Genomic DNA, 18,860 nt, shown 5'->3' with positions numbered 1-18,860 from the left:
GGCTCCCAAGTGGAGTACCACAGGGTTCCTCTATTAGTCCTACTCTTTTTAATATCTGCATTGCGGCCCTGGCCCCTGTTATAAAACCTTTTGGCTTTGCTTTTACATCATATGAAGACAACACTCATTGTCGTGGCAGTTACTAAGCAACCTCACTCCATTGGTAAGCGACTGCATGACTGCTGTAAGCTCGTGGATGAGCTATAATTGCTTAACCCCTTCGCTGCCAGGCCTTTTCCCCCTCCTGTGCCACGCCCTTTTTTGGCTATTTGGGGTAGTGCGCGCTGAGGCCCCTGTAACTTTTTGACCGCATAAGGTATCCACGCCAAATTTGCGTCCTTTTCTTCCAACATCATGGGGATTCTGAAGGTACTCCGGGTTTGTGGATTCCCCTGGAGGGGTCACAGAAATGAGCCAAAATACAGCAAAATTTAGGGTTTTTTTGGGAAAATTGGAAAAACGGGCTGCAAATGAAAGCATCTGGGTTTTTCCCTGCAAATGTTATCAAAAAAGGGTTTGTGGGGCTGATATCACCATTTTCCCAGCTTTTAGGGGATACCAGACTTTTGTCAGAAACCCAAAATATTTTACACAGTTTTGGCATTTTTCTGGGACATAGCCTATTTTTGCTATTTTTTGTGCTTTCAACCTCCTTCCAGTTAATGGTAGAAATGGGTACAAAAGCAATAATGGATCCTGGAAAGCTATACATTTTAGAGAAGTAGATAAAATTCTGAATTCAGCAAGGGGTCATTTGTATAGATCCATCAAGTTTTCTTTATAGAAACAGTTAAATATAGGATAAATTGAAAATTTGTTGAAAAAAAAGCGCCTTTTGTGTCAACGTTTTCACCTGAAACTTCTTCTAATTTTGACAGCTCTTTGAAAGCAATATACCGTAACATCCGCTGGACATTACTGGTTGTGGGGATATATAGGACTTGTAGGTTCACCAAGAACCCGACGAACCCAGAGCCAAAAACTGAGCAGCAACTTGCAATGGTTTATTATGTACCGGGTATATAGTAATTATTCTGTAAAAATGTGTACATGGAAAAACCGGTATGAAAGACACCTATGTATTTCTGAAATGGGAACAAAATATAGAGTTTAGAAACAGTAGATATTTGCACATTTCCGAAATTGGGAATACTCATACTAGCATGAGAATTAGTCATTTTTTAGAATGACTTCTTTTTTACACAATGTCTTTTATTTGGAAGGCAGAAATGCATCGAAAGTCAATTGGTAATAACAGTTCCTTTACAGATCTGAATTACCCTAAGTCTCCCGATAAAAATGGTACCTCACTTGTAGGGGTAGGCATAGTGCCCACGACAGGAAATGGCTCAAAACCCAACGTGAACACACCACATTTTCACAATGTAAAATTACCCAGCTAGCTGTAGTTTTTTTAACCCTAGCTCTGCCGGCACCTAGGGAAACCTAGCAAACCTATACATTTTTGAAAACTAGACACCCAGGGGAATCCAGGATGGGGTGACTTGACTGCCTCCCACCAGGATCTGTTACCCAGATACCCCTTGTAAACCTAAAAAATTGCCAAAAATAACATTTTCTCCACATTTCTGTGGTGGAAAGTTCTGGAATCTGCGTGGATCCACAAATTTCCACCCACCCCGTGCTCCCCAAAGTCTTCCGATAAAAATGGTACCTCACTTGTGTGGGTCGGCATATGCCCGCGTCAGGCAAGGGCCCAAAACCTATTGAGGACCAGGGAAGACATGGCTTGGTAGTTCAGGCTGGACTGTTCCCATGAGGCACAAGGTCAGACTGATTTGCATATGGCCATGTCTGACCTGGGGTGGCAGAGCGAGCTAAAGAATGATGATGGATTAAACCCAGATCAGTTGACTGGGGGTGAGTGCTTGCAATGTTCAACACTCCGTCCATCATCCCCTTTGGTTTTGCTTTGTTGACCCTGCATGAGAAGCCAGAAGACAACAACTGCCTTGGCCCCAGCCCTACCGGCCTGTTTCCAGCTTCGACGAAACTAGCGACCATCGGAAAGCATAGGGTCGTACTCTGATTTTGACCTCTGCACCCGGCTGCCCCTGTGTCACTGATGGTGCAGTTTTGGTACCTACCTGACCCCTGGCCCTTGCCCACTTTTGGCTCCAAAGACTGAAATTGTAAGTTCGATACTCACCAGGTTAACCGCAATATTGTTTTCCCCATAGGAAAACATAGGAGAGTGTGAGAAAATTATGATTTTTGAAAGTGAAGAGTATTTTTAACTAAAAACGTACTTACCTTATTATGAAGACCTGGGTCTTAAAATAAAATATAAACAAAGTATAATTTTATAAAATTGGTCTGGATCTCTTTCTTAAGTCATATGTCTTTTATTCATCATGTGTGTGCAATAAAGGTCTTACACACCTCTGTTAGGCCTCAGGCTGCTCACCCACACTACCACCAATAGAGCACTTTGGGTTTTGCATTGAGCCCTTTACACTTTGGGCGAACCCCTGGACTCTTTGCATGGTATTACCACCTAGTGGTAATATGATATACAGAGCCAGACAATCCGCTGGAACGGTATTGCAGTTGGCGTCCGGATCTGAATGCAGTAGAGACCAGCGCCTTCCTCCAGGATTGGAGCATGGAGAGCGGGTATGAGTTTCCTCCATTCTTCATGATCATAAGACTGTCCTCGCAGGTTTGGAGGCAACAGGTGGCCTGAATATTAGTCTCCCCGATTTGGAGATCTCAAGTTTGGTTTCCAGTTCTGATGCAACTTTCTTGGGATTTTCCAATCCTTCCACCCCTTGTTCCGGATCTCCTACATAATTTCCCTGTGGAATCCCCACCTTCTGGTCCTAGTGGGTCTCTTTGGGTCCTGCCGTGGCAGATTACCGGCAACGTTGGTCTGTTCCAGGAATTTCACGAGAGGCTGCGTCCTTACTTTCCAAGGCTTGGGCAGACAGTACAAAGAAGCGATACCGCTCAGTCAGGTTATGATGGTTGGGTGAGTGTTCTGGGGGTGCCAATCTACTTGTTTCTCGGGTAAGGTTAGGAGGACGAGTGAGGCACAATGGCTAGTCATACACTGGCCCATAGACACTGAGGTGGTTTGGTGACTCGGTCCCTACATTCTGATGTTTCATGGTTCCAAGCATAGTTCTGTTCAAAGATCAGAATACCTGCACCATTACCTAATCAGATGTACCACATTTGAAGATCCTTCATGCGTGCCTGAACAAGGACTTGTCTTTGAAAATCTCTCAAAAACAGAGTTGGTTGATAACCTCTGCCCAAAATGCAACCAATGTGATGTTGGTTGCAATCTTCACAGTCACTTTCAGGCAGGCGAGCACCAAACTGGAGGCCCTTCTGTGGCGTGTGCAATAGGCAATGGCTGAGAATCTGAAGACATTGCGGGGAGAGAGGCTGGTGAAGTAGCTGCTACGGCACAGACTTGCTGAAGGCTTCATTGCACTGATTAAAGTACTGGCTGAGTGTGTGAGGGTTTGTGTACAATGAATCTGTGTACTGGGCGTGAGCTATTTGGAAAGGTTAAATAATTCAACAGGTCTGAAGCAGAATGTGCTAAATTAACTCAACTCTCAGTGCTTTAGGAGCAGAAGACAGATGGTGTTGCAGCACTCGTCTTACTCGATCTGACAGCAGAGTTTGAAACCGTCACCGCTGCATTCTTGAAACTCGTCCTGCCTGCTGTGTTACCTACCCACCATGTGACCGTAGCCAGTACCTTCATCCAATCATGACTAACAGCATATAATCCTCAGCTAAACAAGTTAGGGCACATATGCTTTTGGGTCCCCATACTTGGCTTCTGCACTTTGTTCTCTGCAGTGGTTCCCTATAAAGAATACATATTTCACAATCCACATCCATACAGCTTTTACAATTCAGCACCTTTTTTTCTGGTCAGGAAAATGTATTGTTACTCAGCACACACATTTGAGATCAAGTAGTTACTACAAACTTATTGTTCCCATGTCTTCTAAAGTAAGGACTGTTGGCAAATTCATAAGAGTGCAGGCCGCCACTCACTGGAATGCCGTCACTCACTGGAAGGCCACATTGACTGCATCCTCTTCTTGCTGAACTCTAGAAAAGAATCTGTCAACTCAAATCCAGAAAAGCAGAGGGGTCTTGATTCGATGTAACAAGAAAATTCTATATTCACTCTATAAGAAATGTCATCATAACATAACAGAAAAAATAAGGACCACAGCTCGCTTCCACCAGGGGTCTGAATAGTGAACTTGGAAGCATGCAGCGCCTAAGACACTATTTACTCACCTTCGGGCATCTCAGCACTTTCCGTCCTCCGACAGTCCGGGCGGTCAATTAATTGAACCTCTTCCTCATCTTTTATGGCAAATGAAATAATGTCATGTCCTGAAATATACACAAACAGTTTTAAGTGCTGAACCTGAAATATACACAAACATTGTTAAGTGCTGTACCTGAAATATACACGAACACTCAATTGCTGTAGAACACTTATACATACTTATCTTTAAACAGTGGGGACTGCCTATGAAATAGAGCGGAGTCTGGGGCTGCAGAGTACCCAGTCCCAGATCTATCAGAGGCCCTAATGTCAGATGCATTACAGTGTGCAAGTTTATTAAAGGACATTATCGAGGAGGGTACAGGCAGAATTCATGACCTGTATATTTCGACTCGAGGATGTTATCAGTAGCTGGGTTGTCCTAAGAGACACAATCGATAGCATATTACATGTCTGGTAAACATTTTTACCAAGGGTGGAAAGTGTAAAGAGACACAATCAATAGCCACGTACACGCCTTACAAAGGGTCTCAGCAAGCGTAGGAGGTACAGAGAGAATTATGAATTTTGTTCTATTCACAAGCTGGATGCACTGAGAGATACAACCACTAACCCTGCACATGTCCACTGCAGAGCCATACCAGGGCTGGGAGACAGTAAGGATATCATAGACCCTGTGCATGTCTACTGCAGAGTCGTACTAGGGCTGGGAGATAGTCAGGGTATCAACGAATGTGTGCACGTCCAGTGCAGAGTTGTACCAGATCTGGGAGACAGTAAGGGTATCAACGACACAGTGTATGTCCATTGCAGAGTCGTACCAGGGCTGGGAGACAGTAAGGGTATCAATGAGCGTGTGCATGTCCACTGCAGAGTTGTACCAGGGCTGGGAGACAGTAAGGGTATCAACGACCCTGTGCACGTCTGCGGCAGAGTCATACCAGAGCTGGGAGATGAAAGGGTATCAATGAGCGTGTGCATGTCCACTGCAGAGTTGTACCAGAGCTGGGAGACAGTAAGGGTATCAACGACCCAGTGTATGTCCATTGCAGAGTCGTAACACGGCTGGGATATAGTCAAGGGTATCAACGACCGTGTGCACGTCCACTGCAGAGTCGTAGCAGGGCTGGGAGACAGTAAGGGTATCAACGACCCTGTGCATGTCCACTGCAGAGTCGTACCAGAGCTGTGAGCTAAAGTATCAACAACTGTGTGCATGTTGTGAGAAAGTGCCATCTTTCTTGCATGGTATGCCCCCACATTTTGCTGAATTGCTGACTGTACTTTGACTGAGTGTGCCCTGGGCCCCTGCCAATCCGGTGCCCAGGTCCTATGTACCTTCCCTAAAAGCTAAAACACAAATTGTCAAACCCTGGCCACATGTCAGCACCTGGTAAATGGTACCCTAGTTACCCAGGGCCCTGTGACCAGGGAAGGCCTCTAAGGGCTGCAGCACTCATTGTGCCACCCTTAGAGGCCCTGTACCCAAACACACACACACACTGCCCTTGCAGGCTGAGTGTCTGGGTACAAGACCAAACAAAGAGTCGACAAGGCACACATCCCTGTGTGCCATGCCCACAACCTACACTGCCCTGGCATACATCAGCCACCCCTCTAGCTAGGTGCCCAATGCCAGTGGTGTGGGCAGAGGAGCATGATCCCTGTGCCCCTACAGTACCCAGGTACATTCCTGGGCACTGTAAGTGCAGTGCTGCCATTTAAGAGTATATGGTGCGGGGAGCTCATCAAAACACAAACTCCACAGCACTATAATGGCAATACTGAAGACTGAGAAGTTTGGTATCAAACTTCTCAGCAGATTAAACCCGCACTGATGCCATTGTGGGATTTAATGTACAAAGCACTACAGAGGGCATCTTAGAGATGCCCCCTGAAACCTTACCTACAATCCACGTCTTGTCTGAGAGGCTGCCACACAGCAGACATGTTGCTAGACCCCTGGGTGGAGAGCCCCCGCTCTCCTGGGCCTGCAACAATGCACATCCTGGGCGAGGTGCTATGTCTCCTCCCCAAGGATGGGCAGGGGGAAGCTTCAAAGGCATGCCGCCTTTGTGAGCTTCTCCAGGCCACTTGCTGTACTCAGCAACTGGCCCTCACCGGTTCAGACCCCCACTCTGGCGAGAAGACTGTCCGGAAACCCCAAGTAAGGACAGGGGATGTGCCAGCCTCTGCCAACCCCACCGCTCAGGTGGGAGAGGCGAGGTGAAGCACATCTCCGGGCTCTTGCCATCTTGAAGATAGGAAGCCCTGCCCAATCAGGACTAGGCTACTGCCCCCCCTCCCACAGGAGAGTGACAGAATAGGGGGTGTACCCACCCCAGGGCAGGGACCCATTGGTCCCTGCCCTTTACCTACCTGTAACGCCCCTAAATGTAGTATTTAAGAGCACCCTGAACCTTCCTTCCTCAGATTCCAGATTCTAAACTAGCAAAGAAGAACAAGAAGAAAGAAGACCTGCCGTGCAGCTGCTAAGAAGAGAAAGACACCAACTGCTTTGGACCCAGCCCAACCAGCCTGTCGACCCTCGAACCTGCTCCTGCTGAATCCCGGCACCCCCTGTGGCCAGCAACCTCACAAACCCCGGACCCACCTCGACGCCCGTGACGACGCCTGCAGCCTCAGAACCAGGTAACCCTCCCCCACCGCGATCAACAGAGGGTAAGATTTCCCGACACCAAAAGGCACCCCTGCACCCGGTGCCCTGCAGCCCCCTGTGCCCAACTCCTGGGTACCTACCTATCCTCCAACTACCCAACTTACCTCTCGAAGTGGTGGTGGCACCTGAAGAATCTTCGTCCCCGAACTTGCAGTCTTTTTCCAAACCGGAGCTTTCCCATTGAAATCCATTGAGCGCCCGAAGGCTCAAAAGCACCCTGCACCCAGCCGCCCGAGTGGCCCTGGCAGTGTAACCTCTACACCCATCTACTTCCCCATTTGCCCTGAGCAAGTGACCAGGAGCCCAGCTCCCACAGCCGCGTGGCCTGCTAGTCAGCAGCCACCAACCAAGGCCCCCCTGCCTCCCATAGGATAACATTGGGTCTAACTCACTATGCACCCGGCTGCCCTGTGCCGCTGAGGGTGTAACAACTGTACCTACCTGACCCTGGGAGACCCTGGGGTGTAACAACTGTACCTACCTGACCCTGAGTCTATGCCCAGAACCTTAACTTTGCCAGTCGAGTACTTACCTTAAAACTGATAACTCAATTTTCTCCATAGGGTAACATTGACTGGTTTCTTCTGAAATTTCTTCTAAGTATGGAGTTTTCAAAACTTAAAATATTCACCAAAAATCAGCAGAGTAACGAAAACAAAATTACTCACCTGCTATTAGGTGAGCTCCCAGTGCTGGATCTTGGTGCCCAGCACTGACCCTGAAAGATTTTCACAACCGTACTTACCAGTAACCCAATTTTCTTCCATAGGAAATCATTGACTGTTTTTCTGTGAAATTTCTTCTAAGTGTCGATTTACGCAAACTTTAAATATTCTTTAAAAATCGTATAAATGGTGAAAACGTAACTACTTACCTGTTTTGGATAAAGGTCCCAGTACTGAGTCTAGGCACCCAGTACCGGATTACAAAAGTAACGAGAACATACTATACGTGCAACTTGAATTTTCTTCAATAGGGAATCTGACTGTTTTCTATGAAATTTCTTTTAAGTGTCAACTTTTAAAATAGCAAAATCTTACTTAAAAATCCTAGTAGTAACAAAGTCGACTTTTATCACTTGTTTCTAAGAACTGTCCCAGGACTGAATCTAGGAACCAGTCCTAGAATTACAAAAGTAATCCTGAGAGTAATCTATTGCAAATAACTTGAAACTTCCATTGAATTCAATGCATTATTGTGTTTAAATTGTGTTGCCTATAGCAACAACTTGTAAATATCTACAAAAGCCAATTGCATATTGCAAAAGTATTTACCTTAAGCATCTCATTCTGAGAAAGTATATTTTGATACCTATTGTTTGTTCTAAAATAAAACAACCATATATTTTTTATACAAACCATTGGCCTAGAGTTCAGTTATTGAGTGTGTGAGACCATTTGCTGACAGTGTGTACAACAAATGCTTTACACTGTCCTCTGATACTGCCTTACTGCTCGACCAAGCTACCACTTAAGAGAGTAAGGTTATATCTAACTTTAGCCTCTGCCAAACCTCTGGGGACTGTGGACTCTGTACACCCTGTACCTATTTGGGAACAGTATATACAGAGCCACTTTCTCACAGCCTGGCAGATGGTTGATGACTAGACAGACTCCATGCACTTGCACCCAGGGCCAGAGTGTCCGAGTTACACGGCATAGAAGATGCAGCCCAACTCCTCCCTGCTTGTTCACAGTCATCCCATCTGTCAAGATCTGGACAGAATGACCACAAAGTGAAGGCAGGAAAGCTTTCAAGGACAGGTGAATCATCCGCAGTTATAGGACATCGATTTGCAAACCTTGCTCTACCAGAAAACAGAGGCCTCTGACCTCAAGGACCTCCTTAAGTTGGAGGAGTCTGTTACTACAGTGACCACTAAAGGTGGAGGGCAAATGAGCTTGCCTTGTGCCAGGTTCTCCTCTACCGACCACAAGAGCAGACTAGCAGCATTCAAGGGAAATCTGATGATGATTGATAAGACGATCCCGGTGTTGGTTCCACAGCATACAGTGGCACAACTGAGGAGCCCTCATGGGCCAGGGAGAACCATCAGGACTGAAACTATCTACCTCCCCTCCCAAAGCATCGGAATCATTTCCCAAATGTCTCAGGTCAGCTGTGAAGGAGAGGAAAGCCTGTAAAGCACATGGTTCCAATACTGTCCCTATGAACAGGAGGCTCTAAGACATGGGTACTCGCAAACATTTTCCCAGGGGCCAAAAAGTTTGGTCTGTGATGTGACTGTGGGAAGCACAGATGCCAGCGGGGTGGCGGTCTGGGTGTGTGTGTATGTGTGGGAGGGACATTAGCGGCAAGGTGGGTGTAGGGTAAGTGAAGCATATACGTCTAGTGGCTGAATTGAACTAAGTGAAGCCAGAAAACCTGGATTTAATCCCGGCTTCCTCACTTTAACAAATTGTGTGAGTCTAGGCAATTGTTTAATTTCACTTTCCCTCCTTTTTCTTCATTATCACATATTAGAGGACCTTGAAATACATAGCTTCAGGAATAGTACTGTAAAAAAATCTGCGTTTGACTTAATAAACTATAATGTTGTTCACATACAATAGGCACCCAGGCCACCTAGACTGCAAACAACTGACTTGCCTCCTTACTTCACTATTGGCGTTGTGGTCGGGAGAGGGGGAGGGGGGGGGGGGGCAGGGGGAGGAATTGATGTTTCTAAATTCATGTTTGAAAACTATCACTTTTAAATGAATACTTCTCAATGCGCTTTTATAATCTGATCTACTAATGTGAAAAGGTTCTGCATGTTAATTAAATACACTTATTGAAATTTAAAGAGTATCATATTTTTACACTTTTGCTGAAAACTGTCTTAGAAAATGAAGAGGTTTCCAAAGTTAAGTGGTGTAGAACTCCCTATTTACTTCCTTCAATTTCACTTAAGCTTTAAATAAATGCTTGACTGCTTCTTTACCATCGCTTTGATTTAAGTGCTGAGTGGAGTAAACAGCCTAGTGAGGCTGCTGACCAGGGGGCCGCACGTCAAGGTCCGGAGGGGGCCGCACGTCAGGGTCCGGAGGGGGCCGCACCTCAGGGCCCGGAGGGGGCCGCACCTCAGGGCCCGGAGGGGGCCGCACCTCAGGGCCCGGAGGGGGCCGCACCTCAGGGCCCGGAGGGGGCCGCACCTCAGGGCCCGGAGGGGGCCGCACCTCAGGGCCCGGAGGGGGCCGCACCTCAGGGCCCGGAGGGGGCCGCACCTCAGGGCCCGGAGGGGGCCGCACCTCAGGGCCCGGAGGGGGCCGCACCTCAGGGCCCGGAGGGGGCCGCACCTCAGGGCCCGGAGGGGGCCGCACCTCAGGGCCCGGAGGGGGCCGCACCTCAGGGCCCGGAGGGGGCCGCACCTCAGGGCCCGGAGGGGGCCGCACCTCAGGGCCCGGAGGGGGCCGCACCTCAGGGCCCGGAGGGGGCCGCACCTCAGGGCCCGGAGGGGGCCGCACCTCAGGGCCCGGAGGGGGCCGCACCTCAGGGCCCGGAGGGGGCCGCACCTCAGGGCCCGGAGGGGGCCGCACCTCAGGGCCCGGAGGGGGCCGCACCTCAGGGCCCGGAGGGGGCCGCACCTCAGGGCCCGGAGGGGGCCGCACCTCAGGGCCCGGAGGGGGCCGCACCTCAGGGCCCGGAGGGGGCCGCACCTCAGGGCCCGGAGGGGGCCGCACCTCAGGGCCCGGAGGGGGCCGCACCTCAGGGCCCGGAGGGGGCCGCACCTCAGGGCCCGGAGGGGGCCGCACCTCAGGGCCCGGAGGGGGCCGCACCTCAGGGCCCGGAGGGGGCCGCACCTCAGGGCCCGGAGGGGGCCGCACCTCAGGGCCCGGAGGGGGCCGCACCTCAGGGCCCGGAGGGGGCCGCACCTCAGGGCCCGGAGGGGGCCGCACCTCAGGGCCCGGAGGGGGCCGCACCTCAGGGCCCGGAGGGGGCCGCACCTCAGGGCCCGGAGGGGGCCGCACCTCAGGGCCCGGAGGGGGCCGCACCTCAGGGCCCGGAGGGGGCCGCACCTCAGGGCCCGGAGGGGGCCGCACCTCAGGGCCCGGAGGGGGCCGCACCTCAGGGCCCGGAGGGGGCCGCACCTCAGGGCCCGGAGGGGGCCGCACCTCAGGGCCCGGAGGGGGCCGCACCTCAGGGCCCGGAGGGGGCCGCACCTCAGGGCCCGGAGGGGGCCGCACCTCAGGGCCCGGAGGGGGCCGCACCTCAGGGCCCGGAGGGGGCCGCACCGCAGGGCCCGGAGGGGGCCGCACCGCAGGGCCCGGAGGGGGCCGCACCGCAGGGCCCGGAGGGGGCCGCACCGCAGGGCCCGGAGGGGGCCGCACCGCAGGGCCCGGAGGGGGCCGCACCGCAGGGCCCGGAGGGGGCCGCACCTCAGGGCCCGGAGGGGGCCGCACCTCAGGGTCCGGAGGGGGCCGCACCTCAGGGTCCGGAGGGGGCCGGACCTCAGGGTCCGGAGGGGGCCGCACCTCAGGGTCCGGAGGGGGCCGCACCTCAGGGTCCGGAGGGGGCCGCACCTCAGGGCCCGGAGGGGGCCGCACCTCAGGGCCCGGAGGGGGCCGCACCTCAGGGCCCGGAGGGGGCCGCACCTCAGGGCCCGGAGGGGGCCGCACCTCAGGGCCCGGAGGGGGCCGCACCTCAGGGCCCGGAGGGGGCCGCACCTCAGGGTCCGGAGGGGGCCGCACCTCAGGGTCCGGAGGGGGCCGCACCTCAGGGTCCGGAGGGGGCCGCACCTCAGGGTCCGGAGGGGGCCGCACCTCAGGGTCCGGAGGGGGCCGCACCTCAGGGTCCGGAGGGGCCGCACCTCAGGGTCCGGAGGGGCCGCACCTCAGGGTCCTGAGGGGCCGCACCTCAGGGTCCTGAGGGGCCGCACCTCAGGGTCCTGAGGGGCCGCACCTCAGGGTCCTGAGGGGCCGCACCTCAGGGTCCTGAGGGGCCGCACCTCAGGGTCCTGAGGGGGCGCACGTCAAGGTCCGGAGGGCTGCACGTCAAGGTCCGGAGGGCTGCACGTCAAGGTCCGGAGGGCTGCACGTCAAGGTCCGGAGGGCTGCATGTGACCCCTGGGCTGTGCTTTTAAGTATCAATGCTCTAACAGTTCCCTAAATGGTACGTGACAGTTTGAAGGATAAGACTAAGTCGGGAACACCGAGATTCTCGATCTGTGCAGATGTGCCGCAACCACCTTGGTGAAGACAGTGGGTGCCAATGTTATTCCAAACAGGAGGACCACGAACAGGTAGTGGGTGATGCCTACCATGAACTGCAGGCACTGCATGCATATCTGCAGGTACATGAAAGTATGTGTCCAGCTCAAGGACACCATCCAGTTGTCTGCTTCCAATGAAAAAACTATCTGATCCAGGATCAGCAGCTTGAAAAAAAAATTGCGTAGGTAAAACTTAAAGATCCTGAGGGTCAATGATCAGACAGACCGCTATCCTTCTTAGGAACCAAGAAGTATTAAGAATAGCTTCCTTGTGCAATTTCCTGCACTGGGACCAACTTCACAGCTCCTTTTGTAAAAGAGGCGCCATCTCCTGTTGGAGAATCGGAGTGTGGTCTTCTGAATGAAGGAACTGATGTGGAGAGATATGGGGAGGGGTCTGTTGGAAGCCCCCCACCCCGTAGGACGCAGTGGTCTGTCGTATAGGTCTTCTAGGAATGCAGAAAAGAGTACACCCTCCCTCCATCCGTCTGCACATGTTCCCTTGTAGAAGAACTAAAGCAGCATTTCCAGCACTGCAGGGGAGGACAAGGAAGAGGGCTGCTGGGTGTTCTGCCTTTGCCTCTGTAGTGCCTTGGAGACTGGTTTGGTTGTTGGGTGAGCTGCTGTATTTATGTATTGCCTGTGAAAAAAATAGGCGGAGATGCCAGGCCCAAAGATTGGGCCGGTCTTCTTCCAGTCTTAAACTGCCCAGGGCAGAATCCACTTAGTTGCTCAATAGACAAGAGCAATCCTATGGTATATGCGCATGTGACTGGATTGCCCTTTCCCTAAGAAGCACAGAGAGTGCCTAGAATGCCTTTTTAGGAAGACTGTGGTCCCCATGACCTTGGTAACAAAGTCCCCTAATGGAGAGAGAGCCTTCGGAGGTATCTAGAGTACTTTAGAGGGAAGTAAGGAAGAGGATTCAGACAAAAAAAAGGTAAATATCTTGACTACCTACCCTAGGAGTTTTCCTCTTTAATGATGGGGTGGTAATGAGATAGTTAAAAATAAACTGGATGTGCAAGAGCGGTTATTTCTCCTACATCCAGCACTTTCCTGCTTCCTCACTTTCCTGCAAAGTATTCTCGATACATCCGAGGGCATGCCAGCCATAAGAGGAATCTTTCGTGAGAGCGGGGTGACTAATGACTAAGCACGACACTCAAGGGGGTGAACAAGGTCATCCTATATTTTTCTTAAAGATGTCAGGGTCCTGAATTTTGATATTCGAGTATACTTGAGGTCTCAAAATTAGGGTATTTACCTGCAGAGGACACAAAGGTTTTTTGTTAGCTTCACTTGTGTCACGTTTGCCATATGTGGTTGTAATATTTATTTGGGAGAAATCCAATGCTGATGGCCCACTCTCTTCTCTTATTCCCCCAAATCCTGCAAGTGGGGGGTTTATTTGTACTAAGGGTGATGTAGTGCCAAAACTGAAAATAAATCTCAACTTTTGGCAACATTACTTAGCCAGGGTGGTGTAGAACTGCTGCACCAAGAAAGCCCGATGCTCACTCACTTGATGAGCTGAAGTAATCGTAGCAAGGAGCACAGTCTTCAGAGTCAGAAGGTGTAATGGGCAGCATTGCGTTGGCTCAAAGGGAGTACACATAGGACCAACTTGAGATCGCACAGTGGCATCACAAAGGGTTTAGGGGCAAAGGGGTAAACCGGTGTTAAACCTTGTAAAATCCCTCATCACAACAGGTGTTTGAAAAAGGATAGCTTATCCGGCAAACACAAAACATCCGAAAGGGCTGACAAATTACCTTAAATGGTGTCCACCGCAAGTCAGTGATGGGCCAAAGACAAAACAAACAATAAGACGTCCAACTATTTTGCTTGTAACGGGTCAGTATTGCAGGCACACCAGGCCACAAATTTGCACCAGCACTGTGATAAAGTGGCTCTGTATATACTGTTCCTTAATAGGTACAGGGTGTACAGAGTCCACAGACCCCAAGGGTTTAACAGAGGTTAAAGTTAGATATAACCTTACTCTCCAAAGTGGTAGCCTGGTCGAGCAGTAAGGCAGTATCAGAGGACGTGTAAAGCATTTGTTGTACACACTCAGTCAGCAAATAGTTCCACACACTCAATAACTGAACTCTAGGCCAATGGTTTGTATATAAAAAATATATGCTTGTTTTAGAACCAACACTTGGAATTAAAATATACTTTCTCGACAGGAGATGTTTCATAAAAATACTTTTGTATATGCAATTGACTTTTTAGTAAACAGTTACAAATAGTTGCAGTAGGCAACTCTATTTCTACACACAATACATTGAGCTCAATGATAAATTCAGATTATATGCAACAGATTACTTTTTATATTACTTTTGTAATTCCAGGCTTGGATCCTAGATCCAGTCCTGGGTCAGTTCTCAGAATCAGCTGTTGAAAGTCGACTTTGGTACTGTAATGATTTTTAACTAATATTTAGCTATTTCAAAAGTGAGCACTTAGAAAATATTTCAGAGCAAACAATCAATGATTCCCTATGGAAGGAAATGTAGGTTACAGGTACAGTAGGTTATCGTTACTTTTGTAATCCAGTACTGGGTGTCTAGACTCAGTACTGGGACATTTATCCAAAACAGGTAAGTAATTACGTTTTCAGATGTTACACGATTTTTTAGGAATATTTAGAAATTGCAGAAATCAACACTTAGAAGAAATTTCACAGAAAAGCAGTCAATGGTTTCTATGGAAGAAAAATGAGTTAAAGGTAAGTATAGTTGTGGGTAGTTTTCAGAGTCAGTGCTGGGCACCAAGATCCAGCACTGGGAGCTCACCTAAGAGCAGGTGAGTAAATTCGTTTGTCACTCGGCTGATTTTTGGTGATTATTTGAAGTTTTGAAAAGTCCACACTTAGAAGAATTTTCAAGCAAAAGCCAGTCAATGTTACCCTATGAGGAAAATGAAGTTAGCGGTTTAAGGGTAAGTACTCGACTGGCAGAGTTGAAGTTCTGGGCATAGACTCAGGGGTCCCCCAGTGTCAGGTAGGTACAGTTAGTTCACCCTCAGCGGTTTCAGGACAGCCGGGTGCAGAGAGAGTTAGGCCCAATGTTATCCTATGAGGGATAGGGGGGCCTTGGTTGGTGGCTGCTGTCTGGCAAGCCACGTGGCTGTGGGAGCTGGGCTCCTGGTCACTTACTTAGGGCAAGTGGGGAAGTAGGTTAGAGTAGAGTTTTCACTGCCAGGGCCACTCGGGCGGCTGGCTGCAGGGTGCTTTTGAGCCGTCGGACGCTCAATTGATTTCTATGGGAAATCTCCGGTTTGGAAAAAGACTGCAGGCTCGGGGACGAGGACTCTTCGGGTGCCACCACCACTTCGAGGGGTAAGTTGGGTAGTTGAAGGATAGGTAGGTACCCCATGATTGGGCACAGAGGGCCGTGGGGCGCCGGGTGCAGGGGTGCCTTTTGATGTCGGAAATCTTACCCTCTTGTTGATCGCGGTTGGGGTGGCACTCTGTTCTGAGGCTGCAAGCTTCTTCAGGATAGTCGAGGGGGGTCCTTGGGTGCCGGACTCGGGGTCACAGTCGCCGTGGGGTCGTCCTCGTGGGTTTAGTTCACTCCGGCACCGGCCAGGCTTGGCGGGTGCAGAGTGGGCTGGGATCGCGGTTCCGGGCTGCTGCCAGGGGTGAAAGGTAGGTTCTGAGTAGAGCCTCTACTCATGGGAGTCCCAGGGAATCCGAGTTCAAAGGTAGCCAGGTCCTCCGGGGTTTCTGAGGTTGCTGGCCACAAGAGATGCCGCGCTGGAGCAGGAGCAGGTTCGAGGGTCGACAGGCCGGTAGGGCTGGGGCCAAAGCAGTTGGTGTCTTCCTCTTTTCAGCAGCTGCAGGGCAGGTCTTTGTTCTTCTTGCTCTTCTTGTAGTTTCGAATCTGGGGAAGGAAGGTTCAGGGTGCCCCTAAATACTAGATTTAGGGGCGTTACAGGTAGGTGAAGGTCAGGGACCAATGGGTCCTTGTCCTGGGGTGGGTACACCCCCTATCCTGCCCCTCTCCTGTGGGAGGGGGGCAGTAGCCTAATCCTGATAGGGTAGGGCCTCCCATCTTCAAGATGGCGAGAGCCCGGAGATGTGCTTCACCTCGCCTCCCCCACCTGAGGGGTGGGGTGGGCAGGCTGGCACATCCCCTGTCCTTGTATGGGGTTTCCGGCCAAGCTTCCCGCCAGAGTGGGGGGTTGCAGTGGCCTGGGGAAACTCCTAGAGGCGGCATGCCTTTGAAGCTTCCCTTTGCTCATCCTGGGGGAGGAGATTTATCACCTCACCCAGGATGTGCATTGTTGCAGGCCCGGGAGAGCAGGGGCTCTCCCACCCAGGGGTCCAGCAACGTGTCTGCTGTGGCAGCCTGGGCAACCTCAGAGCAGACGTGGATTGTGGGTTAGTTGTAAGGGGGCATCTCTAAGATGCCCTCTGGGGTGCTTGGTACGTTAAATCTCACACTGGCATCAGTGTGGGTTTAATGTGCTGAGAAGTTTGATACCAAACTTCCCAGTCTTTAGTGTTGCCATTATGGTGCTGTGGAGCTCGTGTTTGACAAGCTCTCAGCACCATGTACTCTTAAATGGCAGCACTGCACTTACAGTGCCCGGGAATGGACCTGGGTACTGTAGGGACACAGGGCTCCTGCTCCTGTGCCCACACCGTGGGCATAAGGCACCCAGCCAGAGGGGTTACTGACATATGCCTTGGCAGTGTGGGTGTTGGGCATGGCACACAGAGATGTGTGCCATGTCGACTCTTCATTTTGTCCTGCACCCAGACACTCAGCCTGCAAAGGCAGTGTGTGTGTGTAAGGGTACAGGGCCCCTAAGGGTGGCACAATGAGTGCTGCAGCCCTTAGGGGCCTTCCCTGGTCACAAGGCCCTGGGTACCTAGGGTACCATTTACTAGGGGCTGACATGTGGCCAGGGTTTGCCAATTTGGAGTTTGTGTGTTTTAAGGAAGGAACATAGGCCCTGGGCACCTGATTGGCAGGAGTCCAGGGTACACTCAGTCAAAGTACATTCAGCAATTTAGCAAACAGTGGGGGCATACCATGCAAGAAAGATGGCACTTTCTCACAAGCACCTGGCGTAAATGGACTTTGTAGAGGGGTGCTGTGCAGCAAGGATAACATCCACAACCTCAGGAGGAAGATCGAATGCATTCAACTGCCGCTGCTCAGTCTCCACGCATGGAGTAAAGATTGTGCAGCCCTGGTTAAGAGACTTATCCTGATGCTGTGACAGAAGATCCTCGCAAAGCAGAAGCCTGACAGGGGGACACTCTTGTGGTACAATCCGGAGTCATTAAGATGACTTGTTCTTGATCTTCTTCAGAACTCTGAGCAAGAGAGTTAGAGGGTGGAAAGGCATACAGAAGTAGCGTGCTCGGTATGCGTCTCCAAGAGAGACAGCCTTCTTGGAAACTCCAGTGCCCAGAAGCGTTTACTCTGCACATTCTTAATGTTGCTAAAACGATCTAGCCAAAGTACTACCCATTGTTGGAAGATGCCCTGTGCCACCTCGGGGGGGGGGGGATGCTATTTGTGATCCACCAGTCACCGTCTGATGAGCTCCTCCGTCCTTGCATGCAAAGATCCAGTCAGGTGATCTACAAATGTTCCAACATCGCAGAGGTGAAGAGCCTCTCTACACAGAAGCGAGAACCAGATACTGACACGTTTGTTGCAGTACCATGCCCAGGAGGACCTGTACCAGCCTTCATGTGATGGACAGTGAAAAAGCCTTCAGGACCAGGCAAATGGCCCAGAACTCCAACAGATTGATGTGGGTGGGTTTCTGCTGGAGTCCAGATTCCTCTGATCTTCACGTCTCCAAGGTGACAACCCTAATCCACAACAATGCTCTGGTCACCACTGTAAGGAAGGGAGAGGGGTCTACCTCTGGTCCAACTGTGGTTAAGCCGCCCCCACTGAAGTCTCCTCAAAAGCTTGGAATGATTTCCATAGGTTTCCCTGCTGCAGGGCTCACAGAGACTTCAGGTTCCAGTGCTGAGCCCACAAATGCCACCTGGTATACTCGAGTAGCAGGAAGCAGGACGACAAGAGGCTCAGAAGCCTCACAGCCACTTTTACCAAGACCCAGGACCAAGGGTGAAACATTGGGATCGTAGCCTGTATGTAAATGTCTCACAGGGGTCACTCCAGTCCCTCCCAGCAATGCAAGGTAGAGGCTGCAGTAACCATCTCATAGGGGTCACTCCATCCCCACCATGCACTGGAAAGTAGAGGCTGCAGTAACTGTCTCACAGGGTCACTGCCCCCCCTCCCCCAATGGATGTTTGTAACTTGCCTGAGTTGGGGTCGGTGCTGTATTCTGTAACCTCCTCACTGGGATGATCCAGGAAGCCTGAGACCGGCTTGTCTTCTATCGCCAAGATCCGAGAAAAGAAAATTACAAAGTACAAGTTAACGCATGCTTTTTCATACCATACTTATAAAAGGTTGCTAACATTAAAACTTCTGCGGTGGAGTGCAACCCTTTCGGATTTCGAGAGGCTTTGAGTGATGCCATTACAGAAATCCTGGGGTTGGTTTGTGTGTGTAACTATGTTCTAAGGTTTCATTAATATGAAATACAAGGGAGGTGCTAATAATTAGCGCTTGTAGAGATGACCTCACATGCACAGATGGCATCAGCAGCGTCTCATCTAAAGGATCCCT

The 18,860-nt window shown here is 50.9% G+C and overlaps 1 protein-coding gene across 2 annotated transcripts in view; it reads right to left on the bottom strand.

The window, feature by feature from the left end:
• Positions 1-18,860, bottom strand: part of LOC146859480 (uncharacterized) — a 187,619-nt gene that overhangs the window by 77,424 nt on the left and 91,335 nt on the right. The window contains exons 5-6 of one of the 2 annotated variants that reach the window (XM_085650209.1): positions 18,490-18,561; positions 4,294-4,392 (exon numbers count right to left, since the gene is read on the bottom strand). In XM_085650209.1, coding sequence (XP_085506335.1) covers positions 4,294-4,392; positions 18,490-18,561 — 171 coding nt within the window. Of the gene's footprint in view, positions 1-4,293; positions 4,393-18,489; positions 18,565-18,860 lie in introns of both variants that reach the window. The other variant, XM_085650208.1, reaches the window with a different exon arrangement.

This window comes from Triturus cristatus, chromosome 3_2, assembly GCF_964204655.1.
Source record: "Triturus cristatus chromosome 3_2, aTriCri1.1, whole genome shotgun sequence".
NCBI lineage: Eukaryota > Metazoa > Chordata > Amphibia > Caudata > Salamandridae > Triturus > Triturus cristatus.
Note: the sequence above shows the minus strand (reverse complement) of the source record. Positions and strands in the feature narration are given on the sequence as shown.